The 16044-nt window shown below is 44.8% G+C and overlaps 1 protein-coding gene across 4 annotated transcripts in view; it reads left to right on the top strand.

The window, feature by feature from the left end:
* The window catches only part of FMNL2 (formin like 2), a 425422-nt gene that overhangs the window by 265122 nt on the left and 144256 nt on the right, over window positions 1-16044 (top strand). For all 4 annotated transcript variants that reach the window (XM_029605500.1, XM_029605502.1, XM_029605499.1 and 1 more), the window contains exons 5-6: window positions 4017-4100; window positions 10344-10496. In XM_029605500.1, the coding sequence (XP_029461360.1) occupies window positions 4017-4100; window positions 10344-10496 (237 nt within the window). The remainder of the gene's footprint in view (window positions 1-4016; window positions 4101-10343; window positions 10497-16044) is intronic.

Raw genomic sequence — 16044 nt, forward strand, 5'->3', positions numbered from 1 at the left:
CTTCCACATCCCTCATCCAGGAGCCAGCTTCAGGTCTCAGGGCCAGCAGAAGTGTGTGGTTAGGAGGATGGTACAGAGGAGCACAGCCCACGGATGGCGCCTTGCAAGGCATTGGAAAGCAGCCTTGATGTTTTTGGATCCCTCTCCTCTTTACCACAAAGGCCTTCCTCTTGCTGAGAGTTCGCTGTGGGAGTCCATTTCCCTCCGTTTCCTCTGTAGGAGGATTCCCTTTGCTATTTACAGTTCCTCCTGCCAGGAAACCCTCATGAATGGGAGTCTCCTAGTCCTCCCGGGAGCTCGCAGTTTGACGAGAAGCCTGGCATTCTTCCTCTGTTACGTGCTTCCAGGAGATTCTGACATTCTGCTCCTCCAGACTCGGCTACACGTCCTCGCTCACGCTGGGTTTTTGTTTTGGTTTTTTTTTTGCACCCTTTCCTCTGATCCGGACGCCACACGCTGGCCAGCTCCCTCTAGAGCTCGCTCAGAATATCTCCAGGCACAAGTGCATGCGGGCAGGTTTGGCGGGCTGATTTTCAAAGCGGGCGCCAGCACCGAACTGCAGTTTGAAAACTGGAGTAACTTACTCGCGAGGTTACTAAATTGACCTCTCACCAAAATGGAAGCGGTGGCAAGCTCTGAAATTAGTGACTCGACTGCTGAGAGTGCCTTTCCCATATCCCTCCCGCTAAGGTTTTGGGTTAGCCTGCTTCATTCTCCATGTCTGCCCCCGTGCATCGCCACGACTCCCGGACCTCTTTCCTCCTCCTCCTCCTCCTCCTCCTCTTCCTCGTTCTTTACTCAGTGAGGAGGAAGAGAGGTTATTACAAATTTCAACAATGTGAGAAGCTGCCATATTTGGATACTTAAAAAAAAATAAATTCTTAAAAGCGTTTCACTGCTAGCTTTGAGTAAAAGGGAGCGGAAGCATTGGTTGGATTTGAGGTCACCAAATGCTGAGCAAGAAAAAGGCACTGTTGCTTTAATTGCTTGGAATGGCTGTAGCGGATCTCTCTGTAAATTACACGTTGCACTGTGGATTAATGGGTGCTGTGACGGAAGGGGGCCCGGAGGCACGTGAAGGGCAGCCAAATGCTTCTGGCCTGCAGAGCTGTATCAGATTAGCATCTCATAGGATCAGGGAGAGCATTTTCAGTATCTGTTAACATTTTTTTTTTTTAAATGTTTGTTTTTATTTATTTACGAGCATTTAGACAAATCTATCAAGAACATCTTGACTCGGAAAATACAGTAAACCCATAGGAAATAGAGGGCTGCCAGCCAGTCCTTCAAAGCACATTTCACACATGCACGTCCTTCAGGAAAGAGAGATCTAATACAGAAATGTAGAGCTAAAAGTGGAAAGAAAAGAGCACGAAACAGCAAAACGCCAAGCAGAGCACCCGCAAAATATATACGTCGATTCGCCGAGTCACACGTCGGATTTACAGCTACCTCTTTATGGGCCTGGTTTTCAGAAGCGTCGGCAGCACGCTTTAAGATGCAGTCTTATGGGTGTAAATGGCTTTTACAAAATATGCCCGGGGGGGGGGGGGGGGGGGTTGTGCCCTTAAAAGTACGCCTGGAAGCACTTGTGACATTCCCAGAGAAGGCGCAGGGGTGCAGAAACCGTTTACGTACAAAAGTAGGGTTTAGTCAAACAGCGTCAAGATTTATTTCATGCATAAAATATGCACGAACATGTTTGGAAAATGGGTAGAGAAAATATGCGTTTTCTTGCGTTGAGAGTAAACTCATGTACTGAAACATACGCATATACTTTCAAAGTAGCTCTTGTGTGCAATTTGAAAAATACTGGCATTAATCTCCGTGCAATGCACTTAAGCCGTACCGCAGATAGATTGGGCTCTGTGGAGGTAATTTTCAAAGAGGTAGACGCATAAAAATGAACATAAACGCACACAAGTAGTCTGTACTTGCGTAATCGCTATTTTATAAAAATGTAAAGTCCATGCGTAGTTTACGATCTGCGCACACATATACACGTGTTAAAAAAAAAAAAAAAGGGGGCGGTCTAGAGGCATTCCAGGACAGGTATGTATAATTGATATCAGATTGTTCATTGCCTGGGGAGGAGGACTGGATAAACTGGGGGGTGTTTGAGACTGAAGAACCAGGAATGTCTCCATGACCTGGAGGAGGACTGGGCAAACTGGTGAAATAATTGGTAAGCTGGTTAAGTTCAGTTACTTGCACATGTTTAAAATATGCTGATTTAGGCCCGTAAATCAGATTTTACTTGAGTAAGTCCCACTTTATTTTCACGCATGAAATATATTCGTGAATATTTTTAAAATAGATAGGAAAAGTACACACGTTCAATGCATTGAAATAGTAGCTTTCAGTGCATTGCGTGTGTTTGCACATAAGCATGCATACAGGTGGGATAAAGATGCGTGTATTGTATAATGTGCCCAGGTTATAATCCTCAAGGAGAACTTATGCACAAAAAATTATCTTTGAAAATTGGTGCAACGTATGCACATGGAGGCCACATGAGTTACCCGCAATGTTGCAAAATTTACACTCCATGGGTAGAATTTTCAAAAAGATTTTACAAATGCAAAATGTGGTTTTGTCCCCTTAAATGAGCTTTTGAAAATTGCCCAGTGGGAGAGAGTGGGGTCTTCTGTCTGTAAAATTGCATGCAGCAGCAATTTCATGCACACACGAGAAAGAAGCGTTGTGGAGGACGGAGTTAGGGTGGGGAAACCATTTCTACGCATACTCGCACATGCACACCTGCTACGTCACAGATATAAATGTGCGTGTGTGAACGCTCACTCGGTTACGCACACACCTGCTAATTTTAAAAGTGGACTTGAGCACATTAGCCCGAATGATCAAAGCAGACTTAAGTCTGCAGATGCTTTATACCTCTTCCATGCCTGAGAGGGAAGGGGCTGGAGCAGGAAGCAGGAGGGCTGTTCTCTGCTGCCTGAGATTCAGCACTTTCCAAGAGAATCCTGCCTGCCCTTCTCTGCAGCCCTTTAAGAGGATAGCTCTTGGCTCCTGATCATTAAGGGGTAGATTTTCAAAGGGTTACGCACGTAAATGGCCTTACGCACGCCAAGCCAATTTTGAAAGGCCCGGTCACGCGCGTAAGTCCCAGGGCCTTGGGGGCGTGGCAGGGATGAGGCGGGGCTAGAGGCCCCTGGCACAGCAGCCATTTGCCGCTGTGCCGGGGGATTGCATGCTGGCAGGGTGCCGGCAGGCGCAAAAGGTAAAATAAAGATTTGGGGGGTGGGGGCTAGGTTAGGGCTAGGGGACGGGTAGGTTAGGGGAAGGGGAAGGGAGGTTAGTGTAGGGGGTTTTATAACATGCGTGCGCACCTGCTCACGCATGTTATAAAATCGGGCATCCATGTGTGCACGCCGGGTAGCGCATATCTTTGAAAATCTACCCCTAAGAGTGCAGGAGACAATATTGGGGGTGCTCAAGTATTCACAGAGCTGGCACTTGCGCAGTTACCACTCTTTAGGTCTCAGCCTTGGCAAATTGCTTTAATTTGGACAAGTGGATTAGGCAACTTAGTCTGCCAGTACGTGAGCCCAGGTGTGGATGGAGTGCTGATCACGGTGGTAGTGCTGTGATGTTACCAGTTTGTTGAACACTTGGTCATCCTGGGCTGCCTTGGCCGTCAATTTGTCAGATCATTGGTGCTGGAAAAATAGACACCATTTACCAAGTTCTCTTTCTGTTCTGCAGTGCATAAAAGTTTGCTTGAGACCACAAAGAACTAAGTAACTCAAGCCACAGACCTTAATTTGTAACCCATTTTCCTTCTTGAGAAAATCTGTGGTTTCTCTACTTTCCGTACACAGAAGCAGGTTTTTGACTTGTCTGCGCGTGGTATGAAAAAGAACGCGTGTAATGTCTCTGTTTTATTAAAATGGATGCTTCTATGGTTCTTAGAAGAATAAGAAAATGACTTTTTTCTTAACCCAGAAAATTACAACGGGGAATTTAATTTGTCCTATGATTTTGTTTCTTGGCAGATGGGTCAGGGAGTTTTTGAATGAAGAAAATAAAGGCCTTGATGTTTTGGTGGAGTATCTGTCATTTGCACAATATGCAGTCACGTAAGTGAAACCGAATTCTCTCTATCCCCACCCCCCACCCTTGAGCTGTTTTAGAGATCCCCTGTCCTCCCTATAGAGTCCATTCAGTCCTTGACTGACCGCCTAGATGGACACGTAAGTGCCCTTATGTGCGGTATATAAAAAACTTTTAAATAAAATAAAATTGACTCTAGGCTTCAGACTGTCGCTCCCTTCAGAACCGATGCTTGGACTGATAAAGGGAGCCTAGCTCTCGAAAGCTAGTCAGAAATGTATCGTTAGTCCAATAGAAAGGCATTGTCTAAACCTTTTTTTAAAAAAATGATGGGATCCAATGGGAAGGTGGTTTGACCTCCACCAGCAATAATGACGGCATCTTTTGGCCTTGGGGAATAGAATTTTTGGTTGTTCATTGGGTCCTCCCTCTGGCTCAGCATTTGTCCACGGTCACCCTCGTGTTTGGGTTGTCATTTCCCCTCTGTGTATGTGTTTCAGGGCACGTATGTTTATAAAGAGGGCAATGGTTAAAGTCGTTTCTGGGGCTACAGCAGTGCTTTTCACATTGAAAAAAGGCTTTTTGAAAATTGCTGTCCCGGTATGTGGGTAAACTCATTCATTTCTCTCCCTTGTCCACCCACATATGCACATTCACTTCTCTCCTTCCACACACATACATGCACTCCTGTTTTCCACACACACACACACACACAAACTCACTTCTCTTCCTCTTCCACACATATTCATGCACACTCACTCCTCTCCCTTTTCCACATATGCCCATAAATGCATATACTCATACACACATACACACTCATTCAATTCTCTCCCTCTTCCACACACACATGCACTCTCATTCTCTCTTCTCACATCGATTCTTATTAGCCACAGGACATGTGCTCCACTTCCTCCTCCTCCTCCTGCAGTGTAGGGCTGCTCTGCCCTTGCTTTATTTTCAGCGCACGGCCCGACATTGTTGCTCCTCCTCCTGCGTCTGCAGTTTCTTGTTTGCCGCGGGGGAGGGCACCGTTCCTGCTCCTCTCGCTTTTCACGTCATTTTCCTGAGGCACAGGTGCTGATGCTCGTCCTTCCTTGAGCCCGCACCACTCCAGACCCTTTTTCTTCCAGCCTTCTGCAGCAGGGCACCAGGATTTATCGGGTGTTGGCCCGGAAACCTGGCAGTTCGTTCAGAATTCTGGAGTCTCCAGGCCAAATCCAGTTCCCAAGTTTGCCCAGAGATGACCAAAACAAATTAGCAGTGATGCAGTTCCCCTCCATCAATCACTCCTTCTCATCCTTCCTGTACTCCATCTAATGCCCTCTCCTAACCTCCTCCCCTCTCTCAATCTCTGTATCTCTTACTCCCCAGCCCACCCCTTCTTTCTCACCTCCTCCAGTCCTTTTCACATCTCCGTTGATTCTCTGTCATCCGCTCCCTCTCACGCCATCTCCCATTGCCTCCTCCCTCTCATCCTCTCTCTCTTCCAGCTTCATCTCCTCCCACCAATCCTTTTTTCACATCTCTATTCTTTTTCCGTCCCTCAGTTGATCTTCTGTCGTTCCTTCTCTCTCACTCTCCAGAAGTAATCCCTCCCCACCTTGTCCAACACAAAAAAAAAACAACCCCTCTCTTGCCTCTCATCCCTTTCTTCAAAAAGCCCCTCTTCCAAACATCTCACTGGCCAGATGAGTGATAACATTTTCCTTTGGGCTCTGGATGATAAAAGTGGGAAGAGAGAGCAGGCTGATGACAGGGGCAACATTTTTCTCTTGGTTAGGTTCAGTGGTCGGCGAGGGGGAGGGCAGCAGTGAAAATCTCCACTGGCCATACATACAACCCTCCCCCTTCTTTCATGGCTGGTCCCAAGCTGCTGCCGCATGCAGATCACATCAGGCCCTTCAGCTGCCCTGATCCCTCCTTGCGCAGTGCTTCCTGCAGCTACAGAAACTCATGCAAGGCCTGTGCCACTGCACAGCCTATGGGTGAGTGCTTATTTACAGGCCCCATGCTGACTTCCACTACTGCTGCTGCTGCTGCTGCTGGCACCTAAAGAGTGCTGTCACTTCAGGCACTTGTGACCCCAACTGAAGAATGTATGACCCCCCATTTGGGGTCCTGACCCACAGTTTGGGAAGCCCTGCTTTAGAGTATGTTTTATTTTCTGCTGTGATAAATGGGATAGCTGGCAAACAGCTGTTTTGGTGGCCGGTATGTTGCCAGAATTGTACGGAGGATCAAGGTACTTTGCTGTACTATTCTAGAAATGAAACAACTGAAATATTTTGTTTTGTTCTTGTCTCTCTGCACAAGGTAGAGCCGGTGTGGATTGACAAGCAAAAAGTGGTCATGAGCGAGAGGGAATTGGTTGATGTAATGCACATGGAGAAATGTAAACCTTGTTTGTTCCCTTGTTCATGTTAACGTTTGGAGAACGATGCCTAATTTTTCAAACACTCCCGAGGTGTTAATTAGTAAATCTTTCTAGTGACGACAATTCTGGGACTAACTGATGTGAAACCTGGTCAAGAATTTGTTGCCTGGGAAGATCTTTGCGGAAGAGGAAGGAAGCTAAGGGGTAGATTTTAAAAGAAGCACGCGTGCATCCATGTGCCTGCGGTTCCTTGCGCGCACACATGGACGCGCCAATTTTATAACACGCACGCGCTGGCGTGCGCGTGTTATAAAATCCATTGGCCACACACACATGCGCGCCGGATTTTATAATCAGCGTGTGTGGGCGGTGCGCGCTGGGGGGTTGGGGGTTGAATTTTCGAATATTAAACGCAGCGACGCAATCAGGCCTCCCCCAGTTCCCTAACCCCCCCGCCTAACCTTCCTTACCTTTCCCTTCTCCACCCCGACCCCTAACCCCTCTACCTAACTATAAGAATGCTTTTTATTTTTTTACTTACTGCTCCGTTGGAGCAGAAGCAACTTGCGCTCGCCGGCCAGCTGCCGGTGCGCACTTCCCCGGAACAGCGGCTAATGACCGCCGTCCCGGCCAGCCTCCATCCTGCCCCACCCCCGGCTCGCCCCTTTTTCAGGGCCCGGCACTTGTGCACATCTCGGCAGTTGTGCGCGTGGCCGGGCCTTCTTGATAAAGCGGAAAGGGCCCGGCCACGCACATAACTGCCGGTATTTGCGCGTGTGGCCCTTTTAAAATCCGGCCTTGAGGGTTCTTGAGGAGCAGGAAATGGAAGATCAGAGAAGTTTAGAGAAATGGAAAATCAAGGGAGTCCCAGAGAAGCCTGGTCTGATTTCACTGCACCAAATTCTCAATACTAAAAAAAAAAAAAAATTATTGTTGAGAGGTAACTTTTTTTTTTTTTTCTGGTGATCATGTTTTTTTCTTGATCAGCAAGGCCCAGTAGAGATTGTTAATGCTACGTTCATATATATAGCATTTATCGAAAACTGAATTGCTTATTACTGCGAATTCAGCAAAACAAATTGTAGTGGTGGATCTATCCTGGCACCTGAAAGGAATTTAAAGACTAACAGCCATCTCTCTCTCTCTCTCTCTCTGATTAAAAAAAAACCCCAAAAAAATTCATGAGGGAAAGTTTCATTTCCACAAAGTTTTTTTGCATTTAAAATTTACACAGGAAAGGTTTTTCTCATTTGAAGGTTTTGCTCTTTAAAATCTACAAATGCAGGCAACTCAGCTTGCCACATGTGTCTAATGTGGTAAACATGAGTAATTGCCTAAAAAAAAAAACCATATGGAGAAAAAAGACATTTTTTGCCTCTAACCAGCGAGGAATCAGGAGTCAAAGAAAATCTTTAATTTTCCTGGCAATCTAATGCATGTGCATGAGATTAGACTTGACCAATAAACGAGGAATAATAGCTGGGCAACAAACTTTCACAAAAGTCATGTTACGGAAATGAAATTAGTCAATTCTTATACATTTCCATGTGCTAAACACGAATGTGACTGTGAAAATGCAAAATTGGCTCTAGTGTTTTTGTAATATGCAATAATATAATTACATCTTGAATTGTATGCCAATAGTAGGAGACCTACGGTTATTAATACCGTTTGAAAAATGAAGTCATAGACTACGTCTTAGATTTCTTTGCTTGTCTCTTGTACACCTGTTCGGGAGCATCTCTGCGGAGTGTCCAGCAGTAGTCAGCCAGCATGAATATTTCAAATGCTCACCCTTTCTGACTGGGCTTCATATAGTACACTGCTGACGTCAGCTTACTCAGCAGCAGCATGGCAGTAGAACTGCATTGCATCAGAAAATGATGTAATAAACTCTGGATGATGTGTGCATGATGGTATCCTACCTAATAAACGAAGGATGACCGACGTGCCGCAAATGCGCAGTAGAGACCAGCTCTACCGCGCATGTGCGGGCGAGCACGTCTGTCTGAGCCGAAAAAAAATGGCGGCGTCCAGTGGCGGCGGCGTCGGGAGACAGCGGCAGCGGCATTGAGTGGCAGCAGCGGCGGCGTCGGATGGCAGCGGCGGTGGCAGCGGCGGCGGGTGGCAGCGGCGGCGGCAGCGAGGGAGGAGAGAGAGAGGGAGGGACTGACAGAGAGAGGGAGGGACTGAGTGAGAGGGAGGGAGTGGGACTGAGTGAGAGGGAGGGAGTGGGACTGAGTGAGAGGGGGGACTGAGTGAGAGGGGGGAGAGAGAGGGGGGGGAGGGAGGGAGGGGAGTGGGACAGAGGGAGGGAGAGGGGGAGGGAGTGGGACTCAGGGGGAGGGAGTGGGACTGAGGGGGAGGGGGAGGGACTGAGTGTGAGTGAGAGGGAGGGAGAGAGGAGGGAGGGAGTGGGACTGAGGGGGAGGGAGTGGGACTGAGGGAGAGTGAGTGGGACTGAGTGTGAGTGAGAGGGAGGGAGAGAGGGGGGAGGGAGTGAGTGAGAGGAGAGGGAGGGAGGTAGGGGGTGGTGAAGAGTGAGGGGAGAGAGAATGAGGGGGAGGTGAGAGACAGAGGGATGTAGCCCGTTTTAACGGGCTTAACGGCTTGTTATGTAATATGATGCAATATTACATCATTCTAGGCTTATTTACAGTCCTACTGGATAAATTTACATGACTAAACATAGAAAGAACTATATTAAATATCTTCAAAACGAGAGCCAATAAAAACTTTTCATGGTCATATTCGTATTCAGCACATCAAGATACTACAAAGTAGGACCTTTTTAGGTCAGTAACACTTTCATTGTTGCCTAGTGAGTTGATGACAGTGAATTGCCTTCTTAGTGCTTCCTAAATCATGGGGCTTCTGCTCTAAAGCTCGTGCTAACATTTGTTTAGCATGCAAGCAATTCAAATTGAATTTGCAAGTCAAAAGCCCACTCAATGTAGGATGCACTACAATTTTTCTGCACCTGCTAAAAAGAAGTCTTTAGCAGGCATGCCAAAAAATGTGTATGGTCATGTTTATTTTATTTGATATCCCACTTTTTGACCGTGATAACCATTTTGAATTGAAAGGAACGATTAGCACAGGGGATACCCCTCCCCCATGCCACCCTCCACCCCGATGATGCTCCACAATCCCCCCTGAGTCAGACCTAATCTCCCTGTTCAGGTTCTGCATCCTCCCCACAGACTGACCTGGACCCGACCCAGACTTCCCCCGTCAAGGGCCAGGTCCCCTCTCCAGAACGAGTGCCTTCCATTCTGGAGGGTCTCGATCTTCATCGACCAGAAGGGATTTGAGAAAGCATCATGAGATTGTGTTATTTGGTTGCCGCAGCAGTGTGAGCAGGTGGACTCTCGCATCTTTCCTTTTGAAATAACAGGCACGCATTCTGGAGGAGGGGGAGAGGATTGCTAGAGGTCCAGCCTGTGGGAAACTTCCTTGGCAGAATTGGAGGGTTCGGGTCTGGCTCGGGGAGGGGGTTGGGTGCTCTGGGGCAGTGCTAACCTTTGGGCCTTAGTGAACATACGTGGAATAACGCATGGAACATTAAATACCCTGCCCTTTTATGTCTGCTCACTGAAGCTTCCTTTGCATGCATGTATGCCCTGATTTTAGTACTAACCTGCTAAGATCTGTGGGGGCCGTGTTGGTACTAGGCTGTTAATGTGCGCACACTACGCTTTTTTAGCATGCTTTAATACTAGGGCCCTATATGCTCACACCCTCTGTTGTCCTGATCCAGTATTTCCACAACATACTCGAGACTTGCACCGTATTTCATACCCACCATTAATGTTTCTGAAAACGTGAGAACTGGTGAACAGAAAGAAAGAGAAAAATTCTTTGTGCCTTGTTAGAAATGTCCGTTTCCTCGTAGGTTTGACTTTGAAAGCTTGGAGAACAACGTGGAGAACTCCGTGGACAAGTCGAAACCCTGGAGCCGGTCCATTGAAGACTTGCACAGAGGAAGTAACTTACCGTCCCCAGTCGGCAATAGCATATCCCGCACTGGCCGGCATTCGACCCTACGGTAAGTAAGCAAGGAGGAACGTGGCACTAGCGCCCTGCAAATTCTGCTGATTTTAAGTTTTTACGGAGACTCTCTCTGGTAAATCTATTTACTAACCACCAAAGGTAATAAATAATAAACCTTATACATGGAGTAGGGCTTTCTTTTCTTCCTGTACAACACAAAACCACAATGACTTCACTTTTACCATCCAGCAGGAAAAGTAATTCATAAAAGCAGACACTTATGTAATGGTATGCAAGGTTCATGTGTGCAAGTGTCCAGCGTGTTGCTTATTTTGTGGTGAGATTGTGTCTGGATATTTTTTGTGTTTTTGCACTGGAGTATTCTAAAATAAAGAAAGAAGTTGGAGTATACTAGGGTGATCGAAAATATGAAATGTGATTTTTAAGTGAAGCAGGATGAAGGTAACCAGTGCCTGTACAATAGATAACAAAGCAGTTCATTTCTGTTAATTAACATGGCAGATGCGGGTGTGCCTTGTTTTTTTTTTAATTGGTATTGGAATATAATCTCAGTGTCCTGTTATGCTTCATTAGAGCTTGGTGGTAAATGCAGGCTGCGCTATGAATATGTTTTTAAGCTCATTGGTTTTTTTTTTTCCGGAATAAATGCCTCATCCTTACTGAATTGAGTATTAACACCTGCCCGTCCAGCTGCAGGAGACCAGTTTGAGAAACAAGCACATAGGCCTGGATTCTGTGCGTTTCTTGAGCTTACTACACGACTGAACATCTTGAGACATTTGGCTTTTGACATTTTATCTCATGCTTTGATAATAGGTTTCGATCAGTGCTGCTGATATCCAGCTTTGTCGCAGGGAAGTTTATAGGCTGCAGTTTACTGAGTTTGGCGGGTTATCGTGATCTTGAGTTTTAGCTTTACAAAATTCATGATATACAACAGTAGAGTAAAGTTTAAACTGCCCAAAGCACAGATATTTTTATTTTTTTTTAATCTTAACTGGGCTTTTGGGCTTCCGGCTCAGGTGGAGCCAGAGCTGGGATCCAGGCCTGCATTGGTAACTGTTTGAAATCCCTTCCCGACTTCCTTCAGTCCAGTTACTGCAGCAACGGTTCTCAGATGGGGGACCATGCTCCAGGACCCCTCCTGGAACCCTAGGCCCTACATCCAGCCACTAGGTGTCGCTGTTGCGCGATGGCCGACTCTCTCCCTTGCAGGAATGATCACTCCCTCTGCAACGTGCCCAGCCCGGGCTGGGCTGGGGAGGTGGATGACCTGTGCCGGGAATCCAGACCCAGGTCTCTCCGCATGGCAGTGTTACCACTGGGTCCCTGTCACAACTTTTGCCTGGCTTTCATAGTTACGATATATCGAGACAGAGGATGGCAATGGAAGCGCTGGGTATCCTGCACAGAGCGGCAGTTCAGCCCATGACTGCTTTGTGCTTCCAGGAGTACTCTGGGGCGACCCACGCGGAGTGGCAGTTATAACCGTAACCAGCACTGGGAGGACTAGACTCTTTATCTGGCATTATTTGCTATGTTACTATGTTGGTTGGGTGGCTTGGTAATAGATAAAGGTTTGCGAAGCTGCTGTAGGTTTTGCACAAACAGCACCTATGGCTTCCTGAATAAGATTCTTTGGTCTTGTTGCTTTTTGTTTTTTTGTTTAGTATGTGCTATTGGTATTTATGCTGGCAGAAAGGCCTATAGAGGGAAAGTGATTTGAACTATTGAATGGTTACAAGAACAACTCTTCAGGATCTTTTCACATTGAAAAGGTTCACGTGCACTGCATTAAATCTGGGGGAGACGAGTGCCCTTGCAGCTACTTAATGTAGGATCAGTAGAACTTTTAAGGGGGCCTGGGAAGTTGCTGTAGCGCAGGTTTTATATCTTTTTAATTGCTACATAATGTACATCACAGTACTGTATCATTTATTATTAAAGCTGTTTTCTTAAAGCCTGCACGAGGCACATTTTAAATCCTGAATTTACCATGGCCAGAGAGCTAGAGCACCATATTGTTCTCTCTTCCCTTTGTAAATTCTGTCTTATCTTTAGATTCTGTAAGACCTTTAAGAATTCATGCTCAGTGCAGAATTGTAAATAAATAGAGACACAGAATATGATGCCAGATAACCGGCCCATCTAATCTGCGCTTTATCCTTTCCTGTTTCAATAGCAGCGAGCATGTGTGCTATGGTTTTAACTTCATTTCTTCTCTATATAAGAACATAAGAAGTTGCCATACTGGGTCAGACCAAGGGTCCATCAAGCCCAGCATCCTGTTTCCAATAGTGGCCAATTCAGGCCATAATTATCTGGCAAGTACCCAAACATTAAATAGATCCCAAGCTACTAATCCTTATTGATTAATAGCAGTTTATGGACTTCTGCAATAGGAATTTATGCAAACCTTCTTTAAACCCAGCTACACTAACTGACGTAACAACATTCTCTGGCAATGAATTCCAGAGCTTAATTGTGCATTGAGTGAAAAAGAATTTTCTCTGATTTGTTTTAAATGAGCTACTTGCTAACTTCATGGAGTGCACCCTAGTCCTTGTATTATCCGAAAGAGTAAATAACCGATTCATCTTTACCCATTCAAGTCCTTTCATGATTTTGTAGACCTTTATCATATCTCTTCTCAGTCATCTCTTCTCCAAGCTGAACAGCCCTAATCTCTTAAGCCTTTCCTGATAGGGGAGCTGTTCCATCTCCTTTATTGGTTTGTTCACCCTTCTCTGCACTTTCTCCAGTGCAACTATATCTTTTTTGAGATGTGGCAACCAGAGCTGCAATCAGTATTCAAGGTGCGGTCTCACCATGGAGCGATACAGAGGCATTATGAAATCCACCATTTTATTCGCCATTCCCTTCCTAATAATTCCTAACATTCTGTTTGCTTTTTTGACTGTTGCAGCACAGTGAGCCGACGATTTCAATGTATTATCCACTATGACGCCTAGATCTTTTGCCTGGGTGGTAGCTTCTAATATGGAACATATCATCGTGTAACTACAGCAAGGGTTATTTTTCCCAATATCCATCACCTTGCACTTGTCCACATTAAATTTCATCTGCCATTTATTTGGATGTCCAGTCTTCTAGTCTCGCAAAGTCCTCCTGCAATTTATCACAATCCACTTGAGGTTTAACTACTCTGAATAATTTTATATCATCTGCAGATTTGATTACCTCACTCATCGTATTCTTTTCCAGATCATTTATAAATATATTGAAAAGCACCAGTCCAAGAACAGATCCCTGAGGCACTCCACTGTTTACCCTTTTCCACTGAGAAAATTGTCCATTTAATCCTATTCTCTGATTCCTGTCTTTTTAAGAAGTTTGTAATCCACAAAAGGACATCTCCTCCTATCCCATGACTTTTTCGTTTTCTTAGAAGCCTCTTATGAGTGTCTTTGTCAAACGTCTTCTGAAAATCCAAATATACTACATCTACTGATTCACCTTTATCCACATTTATTAACCATGTCTTTCTATATGCTCTGTGATTTTAATCTTTAGAATAGTTTCCACTATTTTTCCTGGCTCTGAAGTCAGGCTCACTGGTCTATAGTTTCCCAGATCGCCCCTGGAGCCCTTTTTAAATATTGGGGTTACATTGGCCATCCTCCAGTCTTCAGGTACAATGAATGATTTTAATGATAGGTTACAAATTTTAACTAATAGATCTGAAATTTAATTTTTGAGTTCCTTCAGAGCCCTGGGGTGCATACCATCTGGTCCAGGTGATTTGCTACTCTTTAGTTTACCAATCTGGCCTACTCCATCTTCCAGGTTCACAGTTCAATTCATCTACTCATCACCCTTGAAAACCTTCTCCGGAACCAGTATCGTTCCAACATCCTCATTAGAAATCACAGAGGCAGAGAATTCAATTAGTCTTTCTGCAATGGCCTTATCTTCCCTAAAAACCCCTTTATCCTCTTGGTTATCTAATGGTCCAACCATCTCTCTTATGGGTTTCTTGCTTTGAATATATTTTAAAAAGTTTTTATTATGAGTTTTTGCTTCTATGGCCAACTTCATTTCAAATTCTTTCTTAGCCTGCCTTCTCAATGTTTTACACTTAACTCGACAATGCTTATGCTTTTTCCTATTTCCTTCAGATGGATCCTTCTTCCAATTTTTGAAGGATGCTTTTTTAGCTGAAATAGCCTCTTTCACTTCACCTTTTAGCAATGCCAGTAATTGATTTGCTTTCCTTCTCCTTTCTTAATGCGTGGAATACATCTGGATTGCGCTTCTAAGATTGTTTAAAAATACAGTGTCCACGCCTGTTGTACACTTTTAAACTTTGCAGCTGCATCTTTCGTTATTTTCCTCATTTTACCAAAGTTTCCCTTTTGAAAATTTAGTGTTAGAACTTTAGATTTACATATTGTCCCCCTTCCAGTCATTAGTTCAAATGTGATTATATTATGATCACTATTGTCAAGTGGCCCCACCACTCTCCCCAAATCCTGTGTTCCACTAAGAATTAAATCTAAAATAGCTCCCTCTCTCGTTGGTTCCTGAACCAATTGCTCCATGAAGCCGTCATTTATTCCATCCAGAAACTGTCTCTAGCATGTCCTGAACTTGCATTTACCCAGTCAATATTGGAGTAATTTAAATCTCCCATTATTTCTGCACCTCCAAATTGGTTATGTTCCCCAGTTTCTTTTAGCATTTCATCATCTATCTGAACATTTTGGCCAGATGGATGGTAGTATACTCCTATCATTATACCCTTACCCAACGCACATAGGATTTCTACCCATATAGATTCTACTAAGGATTTAGTCTCTTGTATGATCTTTATTTTGTTGGAGTCTATACCTTCCCGGACATAAAGTACCACAACCCCACCAAGTTGATCCTCCCTATAATTGCATATAATTTATACCCTGATATAGCATTGTCCCATTGGTTGTCCTCCTCCTACCAGGTCTCTGAGATGCCAGTTATGTCAGTCTCATCATTTACTGCTATTCACTCTGACTCTTCCATCTTACTTCTTAGACTTCTGGCTTTGGCATATAGACATTTTAAAGTGCGTTTTTGTTTGTATTAACAACCTGCTTTTTAGTTGAGATGGATAATTTGGAATTCTTTAGCTCAGGTGATTCTTTACTTATAGGCACATGGACTACATTTGCTTTTATTGGAACCTCCCTGTTGGGATGCCCTAACTCTCCTGTTTCATTAGTATCCTAATCTTGGATTACTGCATGACTGAATACTTTTTTGCATTAAGGCTTCGCAGTTTAGGTGATCTCTGTAGAAATGACAGTTTTTGCTGAGCACTGATATGACCCAGATTTTCCATAAATTACTAGGAGATATTTATCACATGCATAGCCAATAACTAGAGAGGAATCCTGGGGGAGTAGGCCCGTCGGAGGTGGACTGGCTAATGTAGGCCTGATTGAGATTGTCATTTGGTGAGACTTAACAGAATGTGTATCCCCTCCAGTCAAGAAGCCAGACTGTTCGATAAGGCAGGCCTGGTAAATAAAAGAAAAAAACGCGCAAACCTCTTGTCTCCCCTTCCCAAAAGCAAATAAAGA

Source organism: Rhinatrema bivittatum, chromosome 6, assembly GCF_901001135.1.
Source record: "Rhinatrema bivittatum chromosome 6, aRhiBiv1.1, whole genome shotgun sequence".
Lineage (NCBI taxonomy): Eukaryota > Metazoa > Chordata > Amphibia > Gymnophiona > Rhinatrematidae > Rhinatrema > Rhinatrema bivittatum.